General features: G+C 37.8%; 1 protein-coding gene across 2 annotated transcripts in view; it reads left to right on the top strand.

The window, feature by feature from the left end:
* The first annotated feature begins 9,228 nt into the window (after window positions 1–9,228).
* The window catches only part of ECHDC1 (ethylmalonyl-CoA decarboxylase 1), a 34,069-nt gene continuing 17,111 nt past the window's right edge, over window positions 9,229–26,186 (top strand). The window contains exons 1-4 of one of the 2 annotated variants that reach the window (XM_012806082.2): window positions 9,229–9,604; window positions 17,965–18,186; window positions 20,121–20,263; window positions 25,990–26,042. In XM_012806082.2, the coding sequence (XP_012661536.1) occupies window positions 17,967–18,186; window positions 20,121–20,263; window positions 25,990–26,042 (416 nt within the window). In that variant the 5' untranslated portion in view covers window positions 9,229–9,604; window positions 17,965–17,966. Of the gene's footprint in view, window positions 9,605–10,139; window positions 10,204–17,964; window positions 18,187–20,120; window positions 20,264–25,989; window positions 26,043–26,186 lie in introns of those variants that run through there. The other variant, XM_023513430.1, reaches the window with a different exon arrangement.

Genomic DNA, 26,186 nt, shown 5'->3' with positions numbered 1-26,186 from the left:
CCAGGATTGATATAAGCATACTGATCTTACACTCTCTCACACACACATGCTGGCTAGGAAGAATGTGGCTTTTTTTTCCCTTGAGACAGTCTCACTATGTTGCCCACAATAGAGTGCGGTTTCATCACAGGTCACAGCAAACTCTAACTCTTGGGCTTAAGCAATTTTCTTTGCCTCAGCCTCCCATGTAGTGCCTGCCACAATGCCCAGCTATTTTCTGTTGCTGTTGTCATTGTTGTTTAGCTGGTCTGGGCCGGGCTCGAACTCGCCAGCCTTGGCACATGTGGCTGGCACCGTAACCACTGTGCTATGGGTGCTGAGCAGACTGGATAGAAAGAATTTGAATCACCATTGTCTGCTATTGAAAAGTTGTTTGCTTTGCAAGTTAAAGCAGAGCCAGTGTTTCCTATACCATTTTGAATCTTTCTTTAAATCTGTTCATGTCCAGTTGAGTTATATTCTGTTAAGTATATAGTAGACACTTTTAAAAAATGGCAACTTAAACAAAAAAATATAACATTAAAGAGTTTATTTTTTAAAGCCTTTCAATTGCCCCATCCTGCATGGTCTAAATGAAACCACTATAGCTATATATTGGAGATTGCTATTCTCTAGACTGTATTACAGCTCACTATTTTAATATTTTTGTGAATATTTTAAATCAAGATAGCAAATACAAATTCTCTGTCCTTTATCCTATTTTGATTATAAGAACACTGCAGAGTAACATTTCAGTACTGAAATGTTGCATAAAAGGATTTGGATTCCAGCACCTGTGGTTTAAAGGAGTAGGGCAGTCCCCATATGCCCTTGGCAGGTTCAAACCCAGCCCCAGCCAAAAACTGCAAAAAAAAAAAAAATTGGATTCCACATTCAAAATTGTTGCACAATTTTGTTCTACAATCAGATTGGTTTTCTTTGGTTGTTTTTAAATGATGACTAAATGATTTTTGGCCACATTATTGCTTCACTTTCTTCCATTTCTTTTTGGCAGGAAATTTTTTTGTAATCATGGCGAGCAGAGGACGGAAACCATCACCTCTGGGAAGCATATATGCTTCTGCACTTTTAAAAATTAATACACGTTTTAGAATTTCTAAAATTTCAAAATAAATTCTCTCCTCTTTCCTATCGAATTAGGTATATAGTAACACATTTCAAAATGTGGCATGATTCATTCAAGTTCAAATCATTCAGCAGAGAAAAAAAAGACAGGAAAGAATATGCTTCACGTTAAAATAAAACTAATTCAGTTTCACTTGGTTCTCCTCTGGACGTGTATCTTCCACATCAGGTTTAGGTTCCCCATTAGGGGCTTCTCAACTCACCTGCATAAAGTTCCTCTGCTTTTCTTCAGTACGTTAAAATATTCCACTCTGTTTTAATTATTTGGGCAGATGCTATTTGATTTTTGTATGTGAATTAGCTTTTCTTGGTGCTCAGATGACATGAGATGTATTACCAAGTCCAGCTTCCTCTGCCTCTTTCTATTGTCCATTATTTCTTCCAGTGGAAAATATAAGTGACAAAGTAACTGAGAGAATTTAAGGAAAGACTTTATTCATTCATTCAATAATTATTCAGTACCTATCATCTGCCAATCACTATACCAAACAGTGCTGAGGAAGAAAACATAATCTCTAAGTTTCTTCATAGAACTTAGAATTTAGCAAAGAAGACTTTTTAAAAAATGCACAATCACAAGTACACTGAGGCTTATACTTAAGTATAAAGTATTCTGGGTGTGTGTGAAGATCTAATCAGTAAAACAAAAACCACTTGAGTATTTAAAACAGAGGGACTTTGTTTCAGGGAAATGGCTACACAGTGATTAACAACAGAGAAGTCCCAATAAAGGACAGGGAGGCCCGCCAAAGCTAAAACAGTGGGAAATCACTCTGAAGGGATAAAAGGAAGCAGTGTCATGGGAGCACAGGGATCAAGGTCACTGAGATGGAGCTGGGGCCACACTGGAAACACAACTGTCAATTGTAACACTACTGGCAAAAAGACAGAGGAAAGCCCCAGCTTCCATCTTTCTCTCACCCTACAGTTTCTTTCCATTAATTGTCATTGGCTATAAACCAACTGACGTTGAGAGTTCATCTTTTGCAAAGTCGAGTAGATCAAAAAGGGGACTGGAGGGTGAATTCACCCAGGACCTGCCCAGAGAATATACATAGAACAGGGGAATGTGACTTAATACTGGGAGTATCAGGGATGAACCTGCTACTCACTCCCCACCTGTCATGGCGATGTAGCCCCATAATCAGACATGGTGATAGTCTTAAGATAGTCTTTATTCTTTTTATTCAGATATGGATCTGAATAAAGCAGGGGTAAAGAGATTGAGGAAGTTCTAAAACTGGTACAGAAAACTAAATGGATGGATCATTTTTTTTATATATAGCTCAGTGTTCAATATAGATGCAAAAGAGAAATATGACAATCATTAAAGCTCCATTTAAAAAAAAATCTACAAAGTTTGGTTTTAAGTGTTATTATTTGCGTTTACAAGCTATGGGCCCTCCTCCCCATTTGAATTAAATCGTGTTTTTCTCTGTGTGGGTATGTAGTCGTTCATCTATTGGTTTCATATAAGTATTGAGTACCTTAGATACTTGCTTTCCATTCTTGTGATACTTTACTAAGAATGTGCTTCAACTTCATCCAGGTAAATACAAAAGACATAAAGTCTCCATCTTTTTACGGCTGGATAGTATTTCATGGCACACATATACCACAGTTTATTAATTCACTCCTGTTGTGATGGACGCTTGGGTTGATTCCATGTCTTGACAACTGTGAACTGAGCTGCAGTCAACATTCTACTGCAATGTCCAAGCAAATTAGCAAATAGGTGTGAGGTAATATCTTATTATGATTTTTGATTTGTAATTCTCTGATGATTCGTGATGTTGAGTGTTTTTCTATGTATCTTCTGGTCAGATGTGTCTTCTTTTGAGAAATGTGTACTCAGGCCTTTTGCTTATTTTTGAATATTTCTCAAAAAATTTCTTTGCTATTGATTTCTTTATCCATTCTGGATATGAACTTCTTGTCAGTTGGATAGCTTGCAAGTACTGTATTTTCTCCCATTCTATATGCTGCCTTTTAACTCTATTGTTTACATTACATATTTGCTTATTTTTCATTGTTCATCTCTGCCATTAGAAAGTTTATAATACAGAGTTTAATTTGAATGCTTCTCTAAAATATGGAAAAAACAGATGAAAAATGGAAGCCAGAAATAAAGCCCACTTAGTATTCGAGTTATTACTGAGCAAGAGGGATGTAAGTTGTTACAGGGAGTGCCCAGGTTACGAACAAGACAGGTTCTGTCTGTTCTTAAGTTGAATTTGTAAGTAAGTTGGAACAGGAACATTTACTCATGGCTGTGATAGCCTCCGTTTGTAAGTGTGAGTCATACATCAGTTGGATCCTTGTAATTTGGGGACTTACTCTAATAACCTCCATTTGTAAGTACAAGTTCTATGTAAGTTGTATGTTTGTAACTTGGGGATTGCCTGTACCAAAAAGTAAATAAATAAATGCAGAAACCTTTCCTAAAGGAAAAAAAGCAGCACATACATAGATTAAATGTTCACTGCAGCCCACGTATAATCACCGACAAGAGCTTTATGCCTAAGCAACATTTGTGTGACTACAGATAATACTATAAGGATTGTATAAAAGTCCTGTCAACATATAATTGAGGGATAAGAATTTTACATGAAAGTACAAATATCAGGTTGGCCTCGGCTTTCTCCTCTAGCAGAAGAAAAGAATAAGGGAAAGGTGAAACCTAAGAATGGATCACCAGCCAACTTCAAACTCATGTGGGAATAAGGGAAAAGGCAGCTCATAGTCATGTGCTAAGAAATAGGCAATATGGTGTTCCTACTGGGAAAAATGTAAACATGAACAATGTAACTCTTGGGAAAAATGAACAAAGCAAAACAAGTGAAATTTTAAGCCCCTTTAAACCAAGTAACAGGTGAATAAAAATGAAAGTTTGAAGAAGGGGCATACAATTATGGCTTTAAATTCAAGGTTAAGTTTACATTCTTCTAACTATGATGCAGAACACTAAATAAAACTTTGAAAAACTACTGAGATATGCAATGTACAGAAACAATTTTGTAATGTAAGTTAGGCCTTAAATACTAGAATATGTAACAAAAACCAAAAGAGAAAAAGGAAGATAAAAGTTAAAGTGCTAATTTTTTTTAACAAAAAAAAGGAGTAAATCACAACTCTAAGAGGGATTTTACCCTACAAATGCAAGCAGTGTAACCTAATTCGTTGTACCCTCAATGAACCAATAACAAAAAAGAGTAAATAAAAACTTTATATTTTGTTTTGACCGATTCTTGAAAAATGTAAATAACCATACTACAGGATGTCCTAAAAGTTAACATTCATAGGGAAAATGGGAAATTATAGCTAATATACCTTTATTTATAAAACATTAAAAAGATTTACAAAATATTTGCAAAATCTTCTATATGTGTTGATCTTTCTATACACACAGGAAGTCTTCTCTCCCTCTCATGGCAAACATGTTCCAGGATATCTATTATAATTCTTCCTACATATAGTGACTTTTGTGATACCCTGTAGAATTAAAATCAGAATGTCTAATTGCTAAATCATTGAGGGTAATAAAATGAAACGGTTCATGTAACGATAATTCAGAAAAATCACATACACGTGTGCACACTCAAAGGAAACTCAAGAAGCATATATAACTTGAGATATAAATCTCAAGCCATAAATAAGTACACAAGGAATTTCATTTTCTTTTACTTTGGCTCAATTAGATTTCTAATGCCTCACTTCTGCCTGGACAGTGGACAATTTTAACGTCAGACTTTAAGGCCTGCTCCTGCCTCCTTCTGAGAGGTTTACATAATTGTGCAAAGGCAGGCAATCTAGTCCCTGAGATAAAAACAGGCAAGTTGCTTGTGAAATTCACACAACCAGAGTTTGCATGGCTTTTTCAAGTCTTGCAGCTTTCTGATTCCACACTTCACGTAGGGCACAAGAATTTTTATGCAAATTTTCTGGGTGCTTGTGGCCCAAGTCCATGGCCATCAGATCCTGTGGTTCTTCTCAGTGGTTCTGCAAGGATGTTCCCATGCTCAGATACCCTACTCTCTCTCACCCAAGGAAAATTTTTTTAGTTTATGAAGGAATCCTTACTCTAGTTACCTAATATTGATGAAGGCATTTTGTTTATCATCTCAAATCATCTCTCTTTTATTTAATCAATGATCTTAAAGCGCCTCCTAAAAATTCAGCTTTTTGTAAGGTAAAACCAAAGAGCTTCATAGGCTATTTCAGGTTTCCTCTCTTCTATATCACTCCAGTGAGACGATGAACATTGAGATATGTATTTAAATGGGAGAGACATACACATGCATTTGTGTGTGTATATATATACACACTATCCCTTTAGACAAAGTAGAATGTCATTAAGTATAAACCTCAAGTAAAAAAAAGTTCAAATCAATTAAACAAATGTAAATGGTTTAAACTGGCCTAAAACAATGGTTTCCAACCTGTTTGGCACCAGGGACCTGCTTCATGGAAGGCAATTTTTCCATGGACAGAGTAGGGTGGGGATGGGATGATTCATGTACATTACATCTCCACCTCAGATCATCAGGCGTTATATTTTTCATAAGGAGTGTATATAATCCCTCCCTCACATGTGAAGTTTATAGTAGGGTTCATGGTCCTACGAGAATTAATGCCCCTTCCATCTGACAGGAGGCAAAGCTCAGGGGGTGATGCAAGCAATGGGGAGTAGCTATAAATAGACATGAAGCTTCCTGGCTAGCCCCACTGCTCACCTCCTGTTGTGCGCCCCACTTTCTAACAGGCCAGGAACCTGTCCTGTCTGCCACCCAGGGGTTGGGGGCCACAGCCCTAAAAGATAAATGCTATTAGACTGGGTCGAACAAAATGCTGCTTGCAAGAGACACACCTAAAAAAGTGGAGGGAGAATGTTAAATTGTTAAATGACAATTTAAAAATATTTATCAATGTGGAGAAGTGTTTGTAATACTTTATTTTGCTAAGTATATATGTTTTTATAAATGCTTATATGTATAAATATGGCTATAGCCAGATTAATCAATCTATTTTTAAAACATTCTTGAGTATTAGTGATTATTTCTGTGGGATGGGATTATAAAATTTTGTTATTTTATTAATTTTTTGTATTTGCACAAGAACTTTGTATCTCTAAAACAAAAATTTCTATTTTTAACGCCAGTAGAGAATTATAGTGTTTCAGAAAACAGCCAGGAGAATAGTAGGCAATGTCACTATGTAAGAAGTAAGGAAGGATCTGAAAGACTGAGGGAGGGGTTAAAGAGGATGAGAGAGAGAGAAGAAGAGTAGAAAAGCGCAAGGTAACAAACTGTAGCCACTTGATACATTTATTATTTGACAAAAATATGCATATTAACCCTCATTTGGGATTTCTGGAGAGGTGGATTGGTGACATCACTATTAGATGTTAAATTAGATCAAAATACTTTTTAAGGTACACCAAGTCTTTTGGAATTATTATAAAAAATGCAAAAAAAGTTAGTAAGTGGAATATAGGAAAGAAAATTTTATATGCATCAAAGCTAAGAGGACTAGATACTGAAAAAACCTGCGTGTAGAACGTGTTATGGGTATGGGTAGGGGGAGAACAGTGCAACAGTGACGAAAGAGAAAGAGAATAATTACAATTGGGCTTGTATTTTACAAAAACTCAAATAATAGAAGAAACAGCCATCCAATTTTTTAGATTAGACTAGAAGTTAAACAGGTGTTGACTTGTTAGCACTGCAGGGCATTACCTTTCAGTTTGTGGTTTAGAACATCGGTTGCTGCAGTGAAAGGTATATTTACAGCAGGTTAAGAAATTCTGTTGAATTTCTATACATCTAGATGAGCAATCAGAATACTCCTGGAATAAAAGGGGGTAATGAGGAGGACTAGGTCTTGGGATAGCAAACTTTTTGTTTCTAGGGCATAGGGAGTAAGTATCAGATATCTTGGTTTTAGTCCTCCTAGCTCCCACCGTCCTGTCTCTCTGGACACTTAAATCACTGCCAATCCTCATCTCCAATTATACTCTCACAGCTGTAAGTGAGTAAGCACTGTTTACATGAGAGTAGAAAAAAGAATGCTTTTTATCTTAGCATTTACATAGTAACAGTACTGAAAATATGTCTTCCATTGTGCTGCTCTCCCTGAATTTTCACCAGTTGCCAAGCTTTTTTGCCTTCTCCAAATCCCTATTATACTTTAGACCACTTTTGGTAGTTTTAAAGTAATTTTCTACACATTTTTCTCCTCAATTTGTTGGTAGATATTTTGAGAACTGGCAAGTAACTTAACATGTACTTGGAAAAAAATAGCGGAGCAACATCTGTGGCTCAAAGGAGTAGGGTGCTGGCCCCATATGCCGGAGGTGGCAGGTTCAAACCCAGCTTCGGCCAAAAACTGCAAAATAAATAAATAAATAAATAGGGTATGAAGATAATATCCACAAATGACAGACTTTGTTTTCTACTTTCATAACAAAGGTACTATCAGGGACTACACAAAGATGTCTAAAGGTCAAGCCACTTAGCCACAGATCCCAACGTTGGAAGGTTCTAATATCACATGTCCATATACAAACTATGGCACAAATAACAAATCTAGTCACTCCCCCCAACTCTGCAAACAGATAAGTTCTTCCAAATCACCATTTAATCAAGTGACTTTTGTGTTCACCAGAGCATATTGGCTTAAGATGCCCATTTCATAGTAAACGAATTTAACACAATACTTCTAATAATAACTTCTTCCTGCCAGGGCAAACTGGACTCCCACTTCTTTCCTATCATACACATCTCTGTACTCTAACACTTGGTTTTCATCCTTCCTTTGGTGTCCGGCCACTAGAATATTACCCTTACTTACTCATACCTTATCTAAGACAACTGCAGAACTCCAGGCACATATTGCCATCCAAAACCCTGCGCTAAGACCTGACAAAACTCTAGTAGAGCTTCTAGCAACATAAAGCCCTGTGTCTAGATGACCCCAGCCACCTGTACAGCGCTTGCCTGAGAAAGCTCAACTAGTTCTAGCCAACACACAGTTGACAATAGGCCCCGATCAACCTTTCTTCGTGCTTTTAATAAGAGGGGCTTATATGTGTGTGTCTTGCAACTCAGAAGCCCTCTCTCAAGGACCTGAAAATCACTTCTTAAAATGAAGGATAAGGACTATCTCCCATCCTCTGTGGGAGGTTAGAATCCTAACCTAGATAACTGCCAGCTAACAAATATAGCTGGCCTAATCACGTTTACACTTATCAACAACCCTTTGTACTTCTTCAGACTCTAATGAGCGCTCACATTCCCCTCTTTTTCTTCCTCCCTTTAAAACGCCCAAATCACCCCTGCACAAACCGCAACATAGCTCAGTTTTCTCCTTCTGTCATTAGTTACTGAATAAAATCTGCTTCCACTTCTTTAATATGTAGCTGCGTTTATGTTTGGCATCAACTACCGAAGATCCACCTTGAGTCCTTCAAACTTTGACAAACGATCCCAATCGTGGTGTAATATGACGTCCCCCTTCATCTGTCTTCCAAAGACCTCCTGTCTGCCGCATAATACAGGTAACGGCGCAGTATTTTAAGCTTTCTGAACTTTATAAAGGCAACGTCACATTCAGGACATTCAACTCAGGTAAGATATCTTGAAAGGACAGCCTTCAGTATGTCTCCCTCCCTTCCCTTTTCGCTATTGCCCTCACCTGGCTTCATTCCTGCAACTGCGATGTTTACAGTGGCGCATGTCGAGAAGCGGAGTTCGGCAGCCCTGCCTGCACCAGCCCTAACCTGCGCCGCAGAACCGAAAAGTCTAAGCAAGAACAACTGCAGGCCGCCCTCGGCGTCTCCCTCGGGACAAGGACGCGGGAAAGGGTTGTCCCGCGGCGGGGGTGGGATTTCCCGGTTCTCGGGAGCCGGCGGGAGAAGGAAACAGAGGCCCGGAGGCGAGGGAGCCTATGAGTAAAGGGCGCGACGAGCCGCCGCACGACGTGGCATAGCGCAGGGCAGGCAGGCGGCGGAAGGGGGTCTCCGGAGAGCGGAAAAGGGGCCTGGAGAGGCGGAAGAGGCGGGAAGCAGGGCCGGGGACGAGGGGAAAAGCGGAAGGGGAAGTCGCCGCCGCGCCGTGCGGGCCCGTGGGACGCTCGGGACTGCTCTTAGGGCTACACGTGTTAGTGCCGTCCAGGGGAGACTCCCAGACGGTCGCTGTGGAATGGACTCTAGCGCTTCTTGGAGCGCTTCCCACCTCGGGGAGCATCTCCGGCACCCCCGGCTCCGCGGCTTGTCTCCTGCGCAGCCGCGGCGCACACCTGCCCTCTGCTGGGCGTGAGGACGCGCTGCCGGGCGCCGCTGACCGACTTTGCCCGGGGAAGGAAAGTGCTGGGCCCAGAAGAGTTAAACTTTCAGGAAAGCGCAAAAAGTAGCGACGTTAACCTTTTCATGAGGAAAAGGAGACTTGCTTTCAGCGCCCCAGCTTAATATCTGAATTCTTAGGTAATGTCCCCTGGAACCTTTGTAACTGTCTTTGCACTTATGTTGCTTAATTAGAAGTTTGTAGAGTGCAGCCAGCTTTTTAACAACAAAATCAACTCAGTTTTAGTATGGGTTCCTTCTACAATTTGCGCTGCAATAATCTTTTCAGCGCTGCACTCTCACAAAGGTCAAAAGCGTAGGGGAGTAAAATCACAATTTACGGGATGAAAATGCTGAAAAGGGCTTGAGAGAGCGTCAAGCTCAGCACCTCTCTTTTGAAATTTCCTCATTTCCACGTCTGAAAGCCTACTGTATACCTGTTACTGCTGAGAGTGCTGGAGATACAGAAACTGGACATGGAGAGGAATAACAAACCTTTCTTTTGACGAACTAGCACTCCATTGGAAGAAACAAACTTGCAGTGTGAGGCATAGTGTGTGAAATCAGCCGGGGGAGGGAGGAATGTTGTAATAAAACAGCTGATCTTTACACGATATTTTATTGGTTCCTGACCTGAGGGTGAGTGGATAATAATCATTTTCGGGCACGGCCTGTTATCAGCATTTCCCCCATTCTAGGACGGGAAGCCAGATTGTGAAGAGGCATATACTTGAAACAGGGTGAGTTGGGAAAATAACAACTAGGGTAGGTGAAGAGTTGATGGGTGGTCAGCTTCTGTACCCTCTGTATGTAATCTCTCTTATCTAGTTGTGCCTCAATTTTTTTTAAAGAAATACGGCCTTTCATAAGGACTCTTGCTTAGTTGCCCGACTTGCCAACTCTGGCTTCAGGCATCTAGAGGCTGTTATTATTACTGGTGGCTACTGATGGAGTACTGTGCTCCTTATTTCTTCTAAGTACAAAAATAGAGTGCTTAAACTCATTTTACAATTGGCAATTTGAGAGAAATTACTGGGGAAGACAGAGACAGCCTCCAAAATTTGGAATGATGTTCTTGAGTTACAAAAAGTTTATCGAGGAGTAAATGTGGCGCCTGTACATAGAGTGCACAATGTATGAAAGTTTAAAGAATAACAACAGCAACAAAATAAATGCCTGTGTATCCATCATCTACGTTAAGAAGGAAACATACCTATATTCTGAAACCTAGTCTTTTCTGCACTTTTTAGGTGACTTAGCCAGTATTTTTCTTCCCTGTTCACATCTGTGCTTCTGTTCTTTCTGGCCAAATGTAAATACAATGTAAATCTCAAATCAGTGAACAAAAGTCATCGTTTATAGAATATGTAATTGTGTAACACTACTCTTCCACTGTTTCAGAACCCTATTTTTAATCATATAGCCTGTATGTGAACTATGTTCTTGCACATTCAAAATACTTGTGATTCAAGGCAATTATGGAGTGATCTGAGTGTCTCAGGTTTTAAAAAAAAATGTAGGTGTTATTTGGAAGAAAAGCTGAAAACGAGGACTTTGGTTGAGAGCTTTTGTATTTTCGCTAAATGTGACAATAAACAGGCTACTGCCACAGGGATGTCCAACCTGTGGCCCCGGGGGCTGCATGAGGTGTATGTGAGGAATATTTTTGCTTATCTGTAGTGTCAGCTATCATGAAATATCTGTACAGACCTTTTGGGTTTTGTTTATCAGCTTTCATTAGTGTTTGTGTATTTAATGTGTAGTCCAAGATATTTCTTATACCAGTTTGCAACAGAGACGAAAAAAGGTTAGCCTTGATAGTGGAAAGCTGCACACAAAGGAAAATTTTAACTAATTGTAAAATGGAAATGTAGGTCTGTCTTAGTGTATTTTGTGTTGCTACAAGAAAACACCTGAGACTGGGTAATTTATAAAGAAGAGAAATTTATTTCTTAGAGTTCTGGAGGCTAGCAAATCCAAGATCAAGTCACCAGCATCTGGAGAAGGCTGCTAGGTTTCCAAAATGGCTCCTTAAACTCTCAGTCTTCAATGGGGGGGGGGGTGGGTGTGAACCCTGTGATCTTTCATGGCAAGAGAAAGAAGGGCAAGAGGAACAAACTACTACCATAAAGCTCTTTTATAAGGACACCTCCCAAAGGCCATACCTCCCAATACTGTGCATTGGGGATTAGTTTTTCAGTATGAATTTTAGAGGGGACAAAAAAATAACAGCATAACAGGGAATTGTTTCTGTTTGTCTTATAAATTTCTTTTGGGAAGGGGACTAGGATATAATTTTCATTCTGCAGATTAGCTCTTTTGAAAGAAATGATACTTTGAAAATATGTAAAATAAGAGTATTTTAATGATGATCTCTGTCAATAGCTCCACTATAAGGAACTGCAAAAGTAAAGGTGATGTGAGCTTGTTTTCCTTTAATTGTTTGCTCCCCAGCAGAGCCGGTGCATTGCTTGATTTTTGTTGTACTTCTGTTTAGAATTTCAAAAACTAGAAAGAATGAAGGGAAATAGAGTATCATAATCCCAAGCACTGATTTAATGTTTAGTGTTAATATAATCCAAGCACAATTTATACCTATAGTACATCCTTAGAGTATGTGATAAAAGTTTGCTGGTGAGAGAAAAAAACAGATACCCTTTTATGAAGTTAAGACAGTATTTTAAATTTATAGCAACTCTTTTATTAAAGCTCAAGAGAAAGAATTCATTTTCAATTAGATGTTTGAATTATTTTTGGTTTATGTGTGTATATTTTGTTTCCCTGGTGAAACTGAAGACTTTTGATCATGAAGATGCTTAGTTTTTTTCTGAAATAGCTAGCAAAGGGGAGATCATTGGTAAGAATTCACTAAATAGCTATTCACCAAACAGTGGTTACACAATTACCTTTTACCACATGGGTGACCATATTGCAAGTGTGTACGTTTGAATCACAGCCTATAAATTTCTTGGCCAAAATGGCCTTTATGTAAGTGTTGTTTCCTTAATGGCCCATATGCCAAGAAATGCATCAACATTTTTGCAATTCTAAAGTTCTAGCTGTAATCTACTTTAACTAATCCAATGAAGAATACCAGCCTGAGGGCAGTGCCAGTAGCTCAGTGGGTGCGGCACTGGCCATGTACACCAAGGCTGGTGGGTTCGAACCCAGCCCAGGCCAGCTAAAACAGCAATGACAACTCCAACAACAACAACAAAAATAGCTGGGCATTGTGGCAGGCGCTAGTAATCTCAGCTACTTGGGAGGCTGAGGCAAGAGAATTGCTTAAGCCCAAGAGTTTGAGGTTGCTGTGAGCTGTGATACCACAGCACTCTACCCAGAGCGACAGCTTGAGACTCTGTCTCAAAAAAACCAAAAAATGAATACCAGCCTGTTTTAAAATATTTGTCTTAATTGCTAATCGAGTTAATAAGTTTTTCAAAACTTGTTTTAGTGAAAGCAAAGAAGGCTTCAACTCACTTTGAATGACATATTTTGATTTATTTTTCCATTTTTCCCACAGATTTTGACCTCTGAACTTGGAATAGTGAAAGGAGAGATAAAAAGGAAGAATATTGTGGGTTGGGGACAAGAGGGTTATGACTATGAATGGAGCTTATGAAGATAAACTTCATAATAAATCCATCCTGTCATGAGCATACAGGTTTAGCTGACTAACTTGTTTTAAGCCCTATTGCTTGTCATTTCTTAATCTCTGAAATTTTTACAGATTAAAAATTTCTACTACTACTAGCTAAGAGAACTTGAGATAACTTGATATTTACATTTGAGTGATAGCTTAAGATGCCTCCAAAATCCTTGTTTTTTCATAACTACTTTATACTTCTTAATTGGTAATAACATATTTGAAGTTGTTCTCCCATTTCCTATGGACTTGAATTTTCTACTTTTGTCACTTTATTTCTCCTTCAGGTTTATTCTTTCGGTTCATGTTCAAGTTCTAAGAGGCTTTTTATTGAGAGTCTGTTCATTGATTTATTCTCCTAGGGGTGTAGATTAGAGATATATTGTTATAAATGTGCAGTTTCTAAAAATAAACTGAAATATCTTAAGCTTAGTGGTAATATTTAACAATAGAGTTCTATGTACCTGAGAGCAAGAAACCTCCCAAGAAAAGGATTTGTTCTTGCTCAGGGAAGTTTTGCTTTCTATTATTAAATATTGAGTATGAAATTGGCAACAGATGAAGATACTAAAGGTAGTTTTAAACATTTAGTTATTTTCTTTGGCAACTTGCGACATTTGACTGCTTTCTTGGTTACTTATTTATTCTGTTTTTCACATTGACCCAGACCTTACTGATCCATTCAGTGAATCACTCAATGCTTTCATTTAGTAACATAACTATAGGCTGGTGACTTTTTGGAGGGAGGAAGAGAGACTACAGGAAAAGACCCTGGGGAGTTTGACAGTATGGGAAAAAATAAAACAGGTCCCATCACGGATTTGTGATGCAAGATAGAGCAGCTTTTTTCTTGGAAAAAATAGCATCAAGTTTCTTCTTATTATATATCATTCTCTAAAACGGGCATTCTCAAACTACGGCCTGTAGGCCACATGTGGCCCACTGAGGACATTTATCTGGCCCGTTGGGTGTTTTGGCCACTGCTGCCTGTCCTTTTAAACTATTGTCTGGCCCTCCAATGGTCTGAGGGACAGTGAACTGGCCCCCTGTTTAAAAAGTTTGAGGACCCCTGTCTAAAACAAGCACCTCACTACCTTTTTGGTTAAATCCTCTAGAATATATTACAGTGTATATAGGTCGCAATCTACTAAGAGTTACATTTCTCCTTGAGATTTAAGAGACATGGGCAGCACCTGTGGCTCAAAGGAGTAGGGTGCCTATCCCACATGCCGGAGGTGGTGGGTTCAAACCCAGCCCCAGCCAAAAACTACACACACACACAAAAAAGGGAGAGAGACAGATTTAAGAGACATGCTGGTCTCTTCAATATTGTATTTATAAGTGGGTAAAATTTTGAAATACTGTTCACAAGCTTGTGAAGTATGTCTGTTTGGGGTTTTACATCCCACTGAGTACTCTTTTTATTATGGATACTTATACAATGCCAAGTATTCTGCTGAGAGATTTCCACAAAAATGTCACCTGAAGATGAAGCAATGTAAAGTGGAAAGAGGGAATATTGTATTGTAATCTTTTTTTGATGGATGTTGTTCATCAGTTTCTTAGATCATTTTTATAACTCACAAATTAGAGACATTCTTAAAGCTATCAAACAAGTTTGTGACATTCCTTTTAGCTACTTGGTGATTTTTCACTTGTTTATATTTTCCTTCATTAACCATTTATTAAGTACATTTTATGTGATGAGGACTGTATGAGGTACTAGTGACACCAAGTATGTGCCTCAGAGTACTGCTGTCAGGAGACATCCTCCTCAGGAAGGCAGATGAAAAATAAAGTGATGTGTGTCATATGTTGACATAGAATAATGGTATTACAATTTTCTGGGCATAGAGGGAGTGATTATCTCTACTTACGAAATCACTTTTAGGTGAATATTTAGGAATTCAGATTTAAATGTGATTGGGAATTTACTAGGCCAGTGAGGGAGGAAAGAACATTCTGGGGGGAAGTACTAATTGTAAAGTGGCATGGTGGATTTGTGGGACTCTGGTTATTGTGTAGACATGTTGTGAGAGAGATTCGACATTTAGATAAGAACCAGATCAGATCAGAGAAGGCATTCACTGGACTTGATCCTTTTTTAATGTCCTAATTGGATTACAAAGATAACCACACTAACACAAGGAATGGTGTGAAACTAATTGGTGACCACTGTATCAGTCTGGATCAGTGTTTTTCAACCTTTTTTATCTCACGGCACACTTAAACTTATAGTAAAACTTGTGTGGCACTGTTAAATTATGTTGATTATAAAAGGTAAAAACAAGAATGTATTTACTGTGCTTTGAACTTCTTTCGAAAATAATCTTAAATCTTCATGGCACACTGGTGTAAAATCACTGATATAGATGATATGTATTAAGGTTTGCAGTATATTAATAATAAAAGGAATAGAGGGCTCGGTGCCCGTAGCACAGTGGTTACAGCGCCAGCACATACACCAAGGGTGGCAGGTTCGAACCCAGTCTGGGCCAGCTAAACAACAATGACAACAGCAACAAAAAATAGCCGGGCATGGTGGCAGGGGCCTGTAGTCCCAGCTACTCAGATGGCTGAGGCATGAGAATTGCTTAGGCCCGAGAGTTTGAGGTTGCTGTGAGCTGTGAAACTGTGGTATTCTACCGAGGGTGGCATAGTGAAACTCTGTCTCAAAAAAAAAAAAAAAGGAATGGAGGATGGGACAATAAGAAAGAGGAGCTGTTTTAGAGATACACTGTGTATGGGAGGTAAGGAAGGATAAAGAGAATGGGTTGACCTAGAGGTTTTCTGGCATGAATTACTGAGTTGATGGTACAATGAATAGTTAAGGGGGGAAAGAAAGAGCAGTATGTTCTAGGTGAAGTATGAGTTCAGGTTTGGACAGTGATTTTGAGAAGCCCATGATGTATCTGGTGGTGAGGGGTAAGGGAAGTTCATTTCTGGTAGGCAATGGTTTGAGTCAGGAGTATAAAATAAGGTCTGAGCTGGAGATAGAAATGTAAGATTTGTTGCCTAATGGGTTTTACATCCCACTGAGTTTAGGGAAGTTGTGGGAGAAGAATAAAACATCTCTAACAAATCAACAATAATAAAGAAGTAAATAAATAGGAAAAACTGATCAAAAGCTTTGCAAGGTGCTTCACAAAAGATAATATACAAATGACCAATGAGCAAAAGAAAATGGGGCTCACCTTCATTAGACATCACAGGAATACAAATGAAACCCCAATGAGATACTGTTCACCACAGTGCCTGAAACTGGGGGAAAGATGTATAAGTGATGACAAGGTTGGAGAGCAACTGCAACGTTATCTGTGGGAGGGGACATCAGTACAACCATTTTGAAAGCCTCTTTGGCAGTTGGGGCCTCTAAAGTTGAACAAATGCACAAGTCTGTGTGTGCATTACTGCATATAATTGGTGATGTACCGGTAAACTGCCTGTGAGAGAGAGAAAGAATGTGTTACTGATAATCCCACCACGGTCAATTTCAAGCTAACGGTGTTGGGTTTTTTTGGTTTTTTTTCCAGTTTTTGGCTGAGGTCGGGTTTGAACCCACCACCTCCAGTATATGGGGCTGGGCCTTACTCCTTTGAGCCACAGGCTCTGCCCCTAACAGTGGTTTTAAAAAGCAGCTTGCCCAATTCTTCAGCGTTTAATGATCAGGTTAAGCTGGGAAACAGCATACAGTTAACCAGTTCCATTCCTCCATATACACATATAACCATAAGAAATGCATACATATTGACCAATGACACATGCTAGAGTCTTTACAGCAACTCTGTTTGTAATGCCAGAAACAACCTAAATGTCTATTAACATTAGAATCTGTAAACTGTGGTGTATTTATGTAAAATAGAATACAGCAATGAGAATAAAGGACTACTTAGACTCACATAATAAGAGTAATGTGAGTCTAAATCGTTGAAACTAGACATAAAAGAATGTATGCTGTTCAATTTATGTAAAGTTCAAGAGCAAACTAGTCTTGGGTGTTAGAAATCAAGATAGTTATTCATGTTTAAGGAGTGATGACCAAAAGTTGGCACAAAAGACCTTCTGAGATCCAGTTTACTTCATGTTTCTTGACTTGGGTGCCATTTTCTATTATAGAACAAACTGAAAAGTTTCTGAGTTATAACTTAGGTTTTGTATACTTTTCTGAATGATGTTTTGTATCAACAAAAAATGTTTGCGTAGAGCAAATGGAGAGCTTAAGGACAGAGATGAGATTACCCAGGAGATAGATACCCAGAGTAATATGAGAAGAGTGATGGAACCCTGGGGAATACAAAAACCACATACACATTCCCATTTCCTTCCTCATTTTCCTTGGGGCCCCTTTCAGCTTTTTGTATGAAAGCATCGCAGAAGGTAAGGATAATGCTAAGAATGAAATTTCTGTTGGTAGGATTGTTCTTACAAAATTTCTGCATATAGACTGTTCCCAAGGGGACACTTGGACTGAATTTATTCTTAGACTTTGAAAAAGTTAAGGGTTGGAAGAAGAAATACTGTGATGAGAAAGACCACCTGGAGGCAGGAGATGGTGCTAAGTACAGAATAGAAACATTTTTTCTAAATCTTGTGCATTAGTTTCCAGTAAATGTAATTATGTCAGCATTTTTTGATGATGTACTGAAATGATAAAGCTTTGTGAATTAATTAGTTTGAGAGGAAGGGTGAAATGAAAAGAATTCCATACTGACCCTCATGTAAAGGAGAGCTTTCAGAAGTGAGGAGGTACTCCCCATTCAACAGAAAGGTCCATTATTACAGCCTGTTAACACATAATATTAGAAAATGAATGTCTATTCATCTGGACAATTGCACATTTATCTCTATTTTCCAGAAATGGCAAAAAGTCTTTTGGCAACATCATCTCGGTCTATAAGGACAAAATTGCTACATCAAACAGGATTGTCACTATATAATACATCCCATGGCTTCCATGAAGAAGAAGTGAAAAAAAAACTTATGCAGTTTCCTGGTGGATCTGTTGACCTGCAGAAGGAGGACAGTGGCATTGGCATTCTTACTCTGAACAATCCAACTAAAATGAATGCATTCTCAGGTATTAGAGATACTTTTTCTCCTCAAGAATCCTACTAAATCTAACCCGTTTGGTTCAATTGAGTTGGGAGAGAAAGATGAATGAGCCCTCAGGACGCTTATTTAAAAATCATCCAATTAGATATTCTTTATCTTCCAAACTTAAGGTTTATTTTATGAGGTAAAAACATGTTTAAGATTAACTACTGGTATACATTTTTTTTTTATACTGGAGGACAGTGTTATTTTTTAGAAGCTTAAATATTTTGAATAATGATTAAAGGTCCATATTTATTTTTATAGATTTATTCTTATCCTAAACATGAGGGGTTTTTGGTTTCCCTTATTAGACTGTAGATCACTTGAGAGCAAGAACTATATTTCTGAAGCATATAGGATATCCTTAGGAAGGGTTACAGTTTAACTATAGTAATGCATTGTTCAATGATGGGAACATGTTCTGAGAAATATATGTCATTAGGCGATTTCTTCATCGTGTAAGTGAATGTCATAGAGTTAACTTAGATAAAACTAGGTGCTGGATTCTACTACACACCTAGGGTATATGGCCTGTTGCTCATAGGCTACCAACTTGTATAGCGTGATCTGTGTGAATATTGTAAGCAGTTGTAATACAAACACATGAGCAATGTGCTGTGTTGCACTACAACAGGGTGGTGGCTTTGACATCACTGGACAATAGGAAACTTTCAGATCCATTAGAATGTTATGGGACCACCATGGTATATGCAGTCTACTGTTAACAACTAGAAAGGATATCTGCTCATAACTTCTATGGGAGTTAATAACATTGGTTTAATAGTTATTGTAGGACCACTTCTCTACTGTTTACTTCAGAAAATGGCAAATAAAGTAATAATTCTTGACATTGTGGGGGTTTTATTCCAAAAAAGTACACATAGTTTAATGGGGTCTATATGGTAAGTTTTGGAAACTTGTGGTACATATTCTTTGCCAGTTTTAACCTCTGTTATGATCTTTATAATTAGCTTCTACGGTATTTCTTAGGCACAAAAAATAAAATTAATCATGTTGAGAACAGTGAGCTTTATGAACTTGGAAGATATCTAAAGATAAGCGTATCTAAAAGTTACTGATTAGATCTCAAAATGACAGTCCTTGGCATTTCTATTTTAAATTTTAAAGAAGCTCCAATGGAATTTTGGAAAAAGTAACAGTCTAGTCTATAAATTATAGAATCCGTGGTTGGTGGCATATGACACACTTCCATAGTATGCCTTGGGCTCCTCAGAGCGCGGTTTCCAACCATGGAACAAGATTTACTTGTATTTACACCCCTTTTCTGAGCTAACATCCTATTATATTAGCTGTGATATGAGTAGGACAGGAATCTCACTTTTTTCTATTTAGCATATGTCCAACATATTTTAGAAGATCTCATAGTCATATATGTTACATCCATATAGCTTGTTGACTGAGATACGTAACATTTATTGCTGAGAAGTCTGTGTTTTATCTTCACCATAAGAAATAATTGTTTGGCAGTGCCTGTGGTTCAAAGGAGTAGGGCACTGGCCCCATATACCAGAGGTGGCAGGTTCAAACCCAGCCCCTGCCAAAAACTGCAAAAATAATAATAATAATAATAATTTTCATATTACCATATTCCATATTGTACATTATAATTTTCTTAGGACATATGTAGGATATATTCTTATATTTCTATCTAATCAGATATTTATGTGATTTCTCAGGAGATAATTATACTAATAAATTTAAACTTTTAAAGCAGGGACGGTCATATATACCTCTTTGTCTTACTCCATGGTAGTACACAATTGTCATTAGACAATCAGAAAATATTAGTAAAACATATTACCTAAGAGTACTGCTCAACATCTTATGATTTATAAATTATTTCTATTTTTACAGAGTCTTACATGTCTTTATTACTTCCCCTCTCCTCTCTGGCAGGTGTTATGATGCTACAACTTCTGGAAAAAGTGATTGAATTAGAAAATTGGGCAGAGGGCAAAGGCATCATTGTCCGAGGGGCAAAAAATACTTTCTCTTCAGGATCTGATCTGAATGCTGTGAAAGCACTAGGAACCTCAGAGGCAAGTGTTGTATGAGCTACGCATTAGATTCTACATGTTTATCAGACATCTGTGGCTGAGATATTTATATTTTACTTACGTGATTGTTACGAGGACTTTAATAGCTCAAAGGATCAGAGGGTTTTTTTGTTTGTTTTGTTTTTGGAGGAATTATAGTGGGACCAATATAGAGGAAACAAAATATAGGGGGAATTATATAGTGGTAACATATAGGGGAAATAAATGATTCTTAAGGTTATACCAATGGAGTATCTGTGAAGGGTACTTAAGTAAATTTTTGCCAGTGTTCTTTTTAGTGCAGTAGAGCACTGTATGTTGTTGGGAGTTTTTTTGGAGAGTGAGAGCATCAACAACTGTCAGCATTTTAATGTATTTGTTGATCTATCACTCCATGTTTTTTTCTTTTCTTATAAGTGTAACTGATCCCTTAAGAAGTTGGTTTCATAGCCAGATGTTGTCATGGGTGCCTGTCCCAACTACTTGGGAGGCTGAGGCAAGAGGATAGCTTGAGCCCAGGAGTTTGAGGTTCCTGTGAGCAATGATGCGATGGCACTCTACCTGGGGTAACAGAGTGAGACTCTGTTTCTAAAAAAATAAAAATGTTGGTTTCATTTTCATATCTTTTGTGTAATGAGCAAGAAAAGAGTTCCAGCTGTGCCTGTCGGGCAGTTTATTCTTGGTTGAAAAAGTAGAGGCCACAAGATGGACTGGCAGAACACAAAAATTGGTCCTGAAACATTATGGGAAGGAGAAAAGAATAAAATAGAAAAATGCCTATTGTAAATATTAATCCAATTATAAGATGTAGATATGACACCACAGATAGTCTGTAGACCACAAGAAGTTTCTTTTCAGAGGAATACATAATCATACTCCAGTTATAAGCTCTAGGATATAAGCTTCAGAATACAGGGAAGCTTATAACTTCATTGCTTACTGTGCAATGAATGGCTATAATGTCTTAAGAGAAAGTCTGGTATTTTAGAAATCATTGTATTCATAATCTAGCTTGAAGATAATCTCTTTTTGCCTCCTGGCCTCCCTTGTTACCTTTCTAACAATCTTTTGTTCCTTAGTTCTCTGTTGCTTAAATTTCTACAGTGACTTCAAAGTTTCTGTCTAATTTCTTTTTGTTTGCTCCTATTTTTGTATACAGTAGAACTTCTGTAAGTTGACCACCCAAGGGACTGTAACAAATGGATCAACATATGGAGGTGGTCAACATTAAGGAACGAGGCCTGCTTATTGATATGAACATATGGTCCATGTCCATTCGGTGAAAATTGGGTCCACCTAAGCCAGTGGTCAGTGTAGGGAGATAGTCACTTATGGGGGCTCTACTCCATTTTAGCCTTATTTATTTATAGACAAGCTATTTTAATTTTCTCTAAACTCTTCCATGTTTCTTGACCCTTCTTACATTAATAAATTCATAAAGTAAGCACTGTGAAAAATAGATAAGGTACTTTTGCAAGCTGGGCATTTTTCTACTCTTAAACTTAGCTTGAAGTAAATTTGATGATAATAGTTCTCTTCTGCCCTTGAATTGAACATTATGCTTCTTTCTTTTGTTAGACTAGGGGGAGTAGAGGAGTAGAGTGGGACCTCAGGTATCACCAGCTCTCAGAACTTTTTCCTTAGTACTTTTCAGTACTTCCCAGCTTCTGTGCATTAGAGTAGGTCTAGTTTTCAATAATCCTTTACCCTCAACTTATTCTATCATGGGTAGGGATTTATCTCTTACTGGTTTCTTTTTTCAACCCAGTAGGACTGAGCACATAACCACTATTGACTTAACAGCTTCAAGAAACAAATTTAATGCAGTTTTTCTTATTGCTAGATCATGTTGGCTAGTACCGTTCAACTTTCTATTTTATGATACATTTATAGCCAAAACACTCAATGTCTGGTTGCTAATACTAACATCTTAGTGATACTAATAGTGATGATGATAGGTCACATTTCTGTTCTCATACTTTATGTCAGGGACTGTGCTAAGCTTTTATGTGCCATAACTTCATCACTTCTAACTCCCTTAGTGAAATAGGTACTACACCCTACACCACATTACAGATGAGGAAACTGAGGGACAGAGAGGTTAAGTAACTTGAGCAAAGTCCAAGTACTAATTGGTAGGCAGTTGGCTCTAGAGTCTGTGTTCCTAACTAGTATCTCATATGACTTCTAAACATCTTTAATGTGACTTAGCTTTTGAACAAAAACTACAATAGCATACAGGCTACTGTCTGCTTCACCTTTATTTCTATCAATTTTAGATATGTCCATCAGAATTTTAAGTAATCTAAACCTTGCAAGAGGAAAAAAGCATATTAAAATTGCTTTATGTAGGTTAATAGAACAAGGTCTGTTCAATTTATATTGCTGTTTTAGCAATATAAATCAGTCTACCTTTAAAGCTTTTTAGCTCTTTGTGCTTGTATTAATTTTCTCTTCACTTTGTGATATATGCTGATTTTCTTGATAAAGGCTTTGGATTAGAAAATTTTTCCCACATTGACTTTTACCTTTTCTGGACTGCTTCTTCTTCTTCTTTTTTTTTTTTTTTTTTAAAAAGACAGAGTCTTACTATGTCACTCTTGGTAGAGTACTGTGGTGTCACACCTTACAGCAACCTCAAACTCTTGGGTTTAAGAAATTCTCTTGCCTCAGCCTCCCAAGTAGCTGGGACTACAGATGCCCACCACAATGCCTGGCTATTATTTTTTTTTTTGTAGTTACCATTGTTGTTTAGCAGGCCTGGGCCAGGTTTGAACCCGCCAGTGCCAGTGTATGTGGCTGGCACCCTAACCATGGAGTTATGGGCGCTGAGCCTGGGCTGCATTTGTTTTGTAATTTTCCATCTGTAATTCATCTGATTCTGTTACTACATGCAAAACGTTTCTAGCTACTGAGGATAAAGGCATACTGTCAGCCTCAAGAAACTTAGAGTCTAGGTATAGCAAATACCACCTCCTCTCCTCTTCTATAAAACTTTCCCAACTATTTCCACCCAAGTCAAAATGAAATGTTTCTTTTTTGGCACTCTTTTCAGTTGGTTCAAGCATTTTGAAAATACTTACTATATTATACCTTGATACTTGTTGCATTTCTGTATCTGTGGTAAGATTATGGAGGACTCGTTTTGTTCTTTAGCCTCCATCTTACATAGATAATGTATCTAATAATGAATCCAAACACATAATTAATACAGGACAATATAGATGTATTAAGTTACAAAAATAAAAGTACTGTGGAAACACAGGAGAAAACTATTACTGTGGAATTAGAAAATCTTGATGGAAAAATATTGTCTGATCTGGACATTTTTTGAAAGAGAGAGAGGAAAGGACAGGCTCTTCCAATTAGTGAGAATGGTGTAAGCAAAGCACAGGAACGATGGTAAGTGTAAGGTATTAGAGGAATGGCAGATAATTTGTTCTGGCTGAAATTGAGATGTTAGATGACGGGTATTCTGTCCATCGGACTTGATCTCACATGATCCCAAACTGTCTTACCAACTTTATTATTATACACCTGATCCCAAACTATCTTGCCAAGCACAAGGGGTATGGTAATAAAATTGGTATGGGGTCAGGTAAGATCATTTCTTGCCAAGAAATTTAGACTTACTTTATTGTTGATAACAAATACTGTCACCCTACAAGAAGCTTTATCAGGTATCAGCTGTTTTCTATGAACATACCGCCCCAAATGAGCCCAGTCTCATCTAATCCTGGAAGTAAGGCAGGGTCGAACCTGGTTAGTACTTGACTGGTAATGTGGAGGTGAGAGGAAACTGCCCCTTTAACTCAGAAGGTTCACTGAAAGATTCACTCACAATAAGGCAGATTAATAAGTAAAGAAAGGTTTACTTACCATGGGCAGAGGGAGAATCACAGAGTAATTTTCCAGTGTCCCATTGGGGTTCATAAATTTATATACCTTCATTTTAGAGGCAGGGAGAAGATGAAAAATATAGGTTATTTTGTTTAGGAACAATAAATGGTTACTGAGGAGGATGAATAGATACTTAGGAGAATGAGTAGATGGGGGGAAATAGATTGACTTGTCAGTGATTCTTTTTGCAAATTAAATGAACCCGAGAGACAGGTGTTATATTTAAAATGATTTGGGCAAGGTCTAGTTGCATTCTTGATGTTCTTTCTTATAGTAAATTGGGATAACAGAGAAAGGAAAGGAAGTCTGTTGTTTTTTGTGATGTGTCTGTCTGGTTCATAAAAATAGAGGGAAAGCCCTTCTAAGGCTTGTTGATATCCAAGGGCCTTTAATTCAAAATAACCCTTGATACCAAGGAGGCTTATTATATGGGTGAAATTTCCTGAAGTCCTTCCTTCAGAAGCAAAGCTATTGTATTGTGATAATCTAGAGTAACTAAGTCTGACCTGGAGTAGCAGCAGTGAGAATGTAAAGAGGATGGATATACATTGGAGACATTTCAAAGGGAGAACTGAGGGGAAAGTACCTGATAGCTAAAAGAAGGTAGGAGAGTTATGAAATGGAAGAGTTAAAATTAGGACCAAAATTCTGAGCTTTGCTGACTGCTAGATCAGAACTCTTACGCTAACGTTTTCCATTAACACAGACCCATTATATTTATGTAATCATTTTGCAGAAAGTATCGGGTATGTTTTTATCTTTCAACCACCCTTTGCATCAAATAGAACAGGTATTTTTTATTCCTTACGCCTTATGGATGAGGAGATTGCAATTCATAGTTGTAACTTGTCACGTTCACTTCGTTACTAAGTGGTAGCACTAAGATTCCAACTCGACTCATTTACTGCCAGTTGATTTTGCCATACTGAATTGGAGGTGTGGGGAGGATATGGAAATGTTTAGTAGATTTTAGCACTTCATAAGAAAAAAGTGAAACCATAACAGTGTATGAGAAAGAAAGAACTTGTAAATAAAGAAGATAAACTCATGGGTGGTTGGATATTTGGGGATACATGCATTAAGGGGATTAGCTGAGTAAGAAGAGCCAAGGAAGAAAACTAGAAGGAACAATCAGAGAAACAGAAAGAGAAACTGTGAGAAATTATTAAAATGAGGAAACTGGTCAAAGACAGGTACCACATATTGGGAAGAGGAAAGAAAAAGAGAAATCAGGAAAAGTCATGTAATTTGACAAATAGGTTATTATTAGACCCTTTGAGGAGATTCTTTTGGGAGAAAGTTGAAGGTCATATCACACAAGCTGAAGGAAGCACATAAGATATAAAGAAGAAGCAGTGAGTTTGCAGGACTGTGGAGAAATTTGTTTAAGAAAATTGTAATTTGTGGCGATAGCAAGATAAAAGCCTTAGAAGTACCAAAAAAATCAAAGTTTAACATCTCCTTTCTCGTCTTCCTCTCCCTCTTATATTGCTTATCTTTTTCGGGATAACAGGAAAGTTTCTATGCTTCTTTCCCCCACATTATCCTGTCTAGAGCTCTGCCCTGCTCCGAGGAGGTGATCTGACTTTCCTGCCTACATCTTTACTAAACCTCGTTCAGATCTGAGCTCAAGGAGCCCTAGAATATCAGCAGAGCCAAATGCAGCACTGTTCACACTTCAGACAGCATCAAAGAGTTTGAAATGGAAACTTCATTAAAAAAAAAAAAGTTAGATGTATTCTTGGCTTTTATTTTCTAAAACCTGAATTAATTTTTTCTTAAATATATTTGCCTTATGCCTTAGTGTTTATCCTTACTTTTATTTAAAGGATGGAGTGGCCTTATGTATGTTCATGCAGAACACCTTAACAAGATTTATGAGGTAATGTATCATCTTTTTAAAATATAATTCCTACAATATCCAAATTATTCCATATTATATCTAACTTATTCCATTATTTGCACCAGTTAAAAAAAAGTAGCTTATTTCTGGATTCTAACAATGAACTATTTCTTTGTGTCATAG

Source organism: Otolemur garnettii, unplaced genomic scaffold, assembly GCF_000181295.1.
Source record: "Otolemur garnettii isolate 467f Iridium unplaced genomic scaffold, OtoGar3 scaffold00002, whole genome shotgun sequence".
NCBI lineage: Eukaryota > Metazoa > Chordata > Mammalia > Primates > Galagidae > Otolemur > Otolemur garnettii.
Note: the sequence above shows the minus strand (reverse complement) of the source record. Positions and strands in the feature narration are given on the sequence as shown.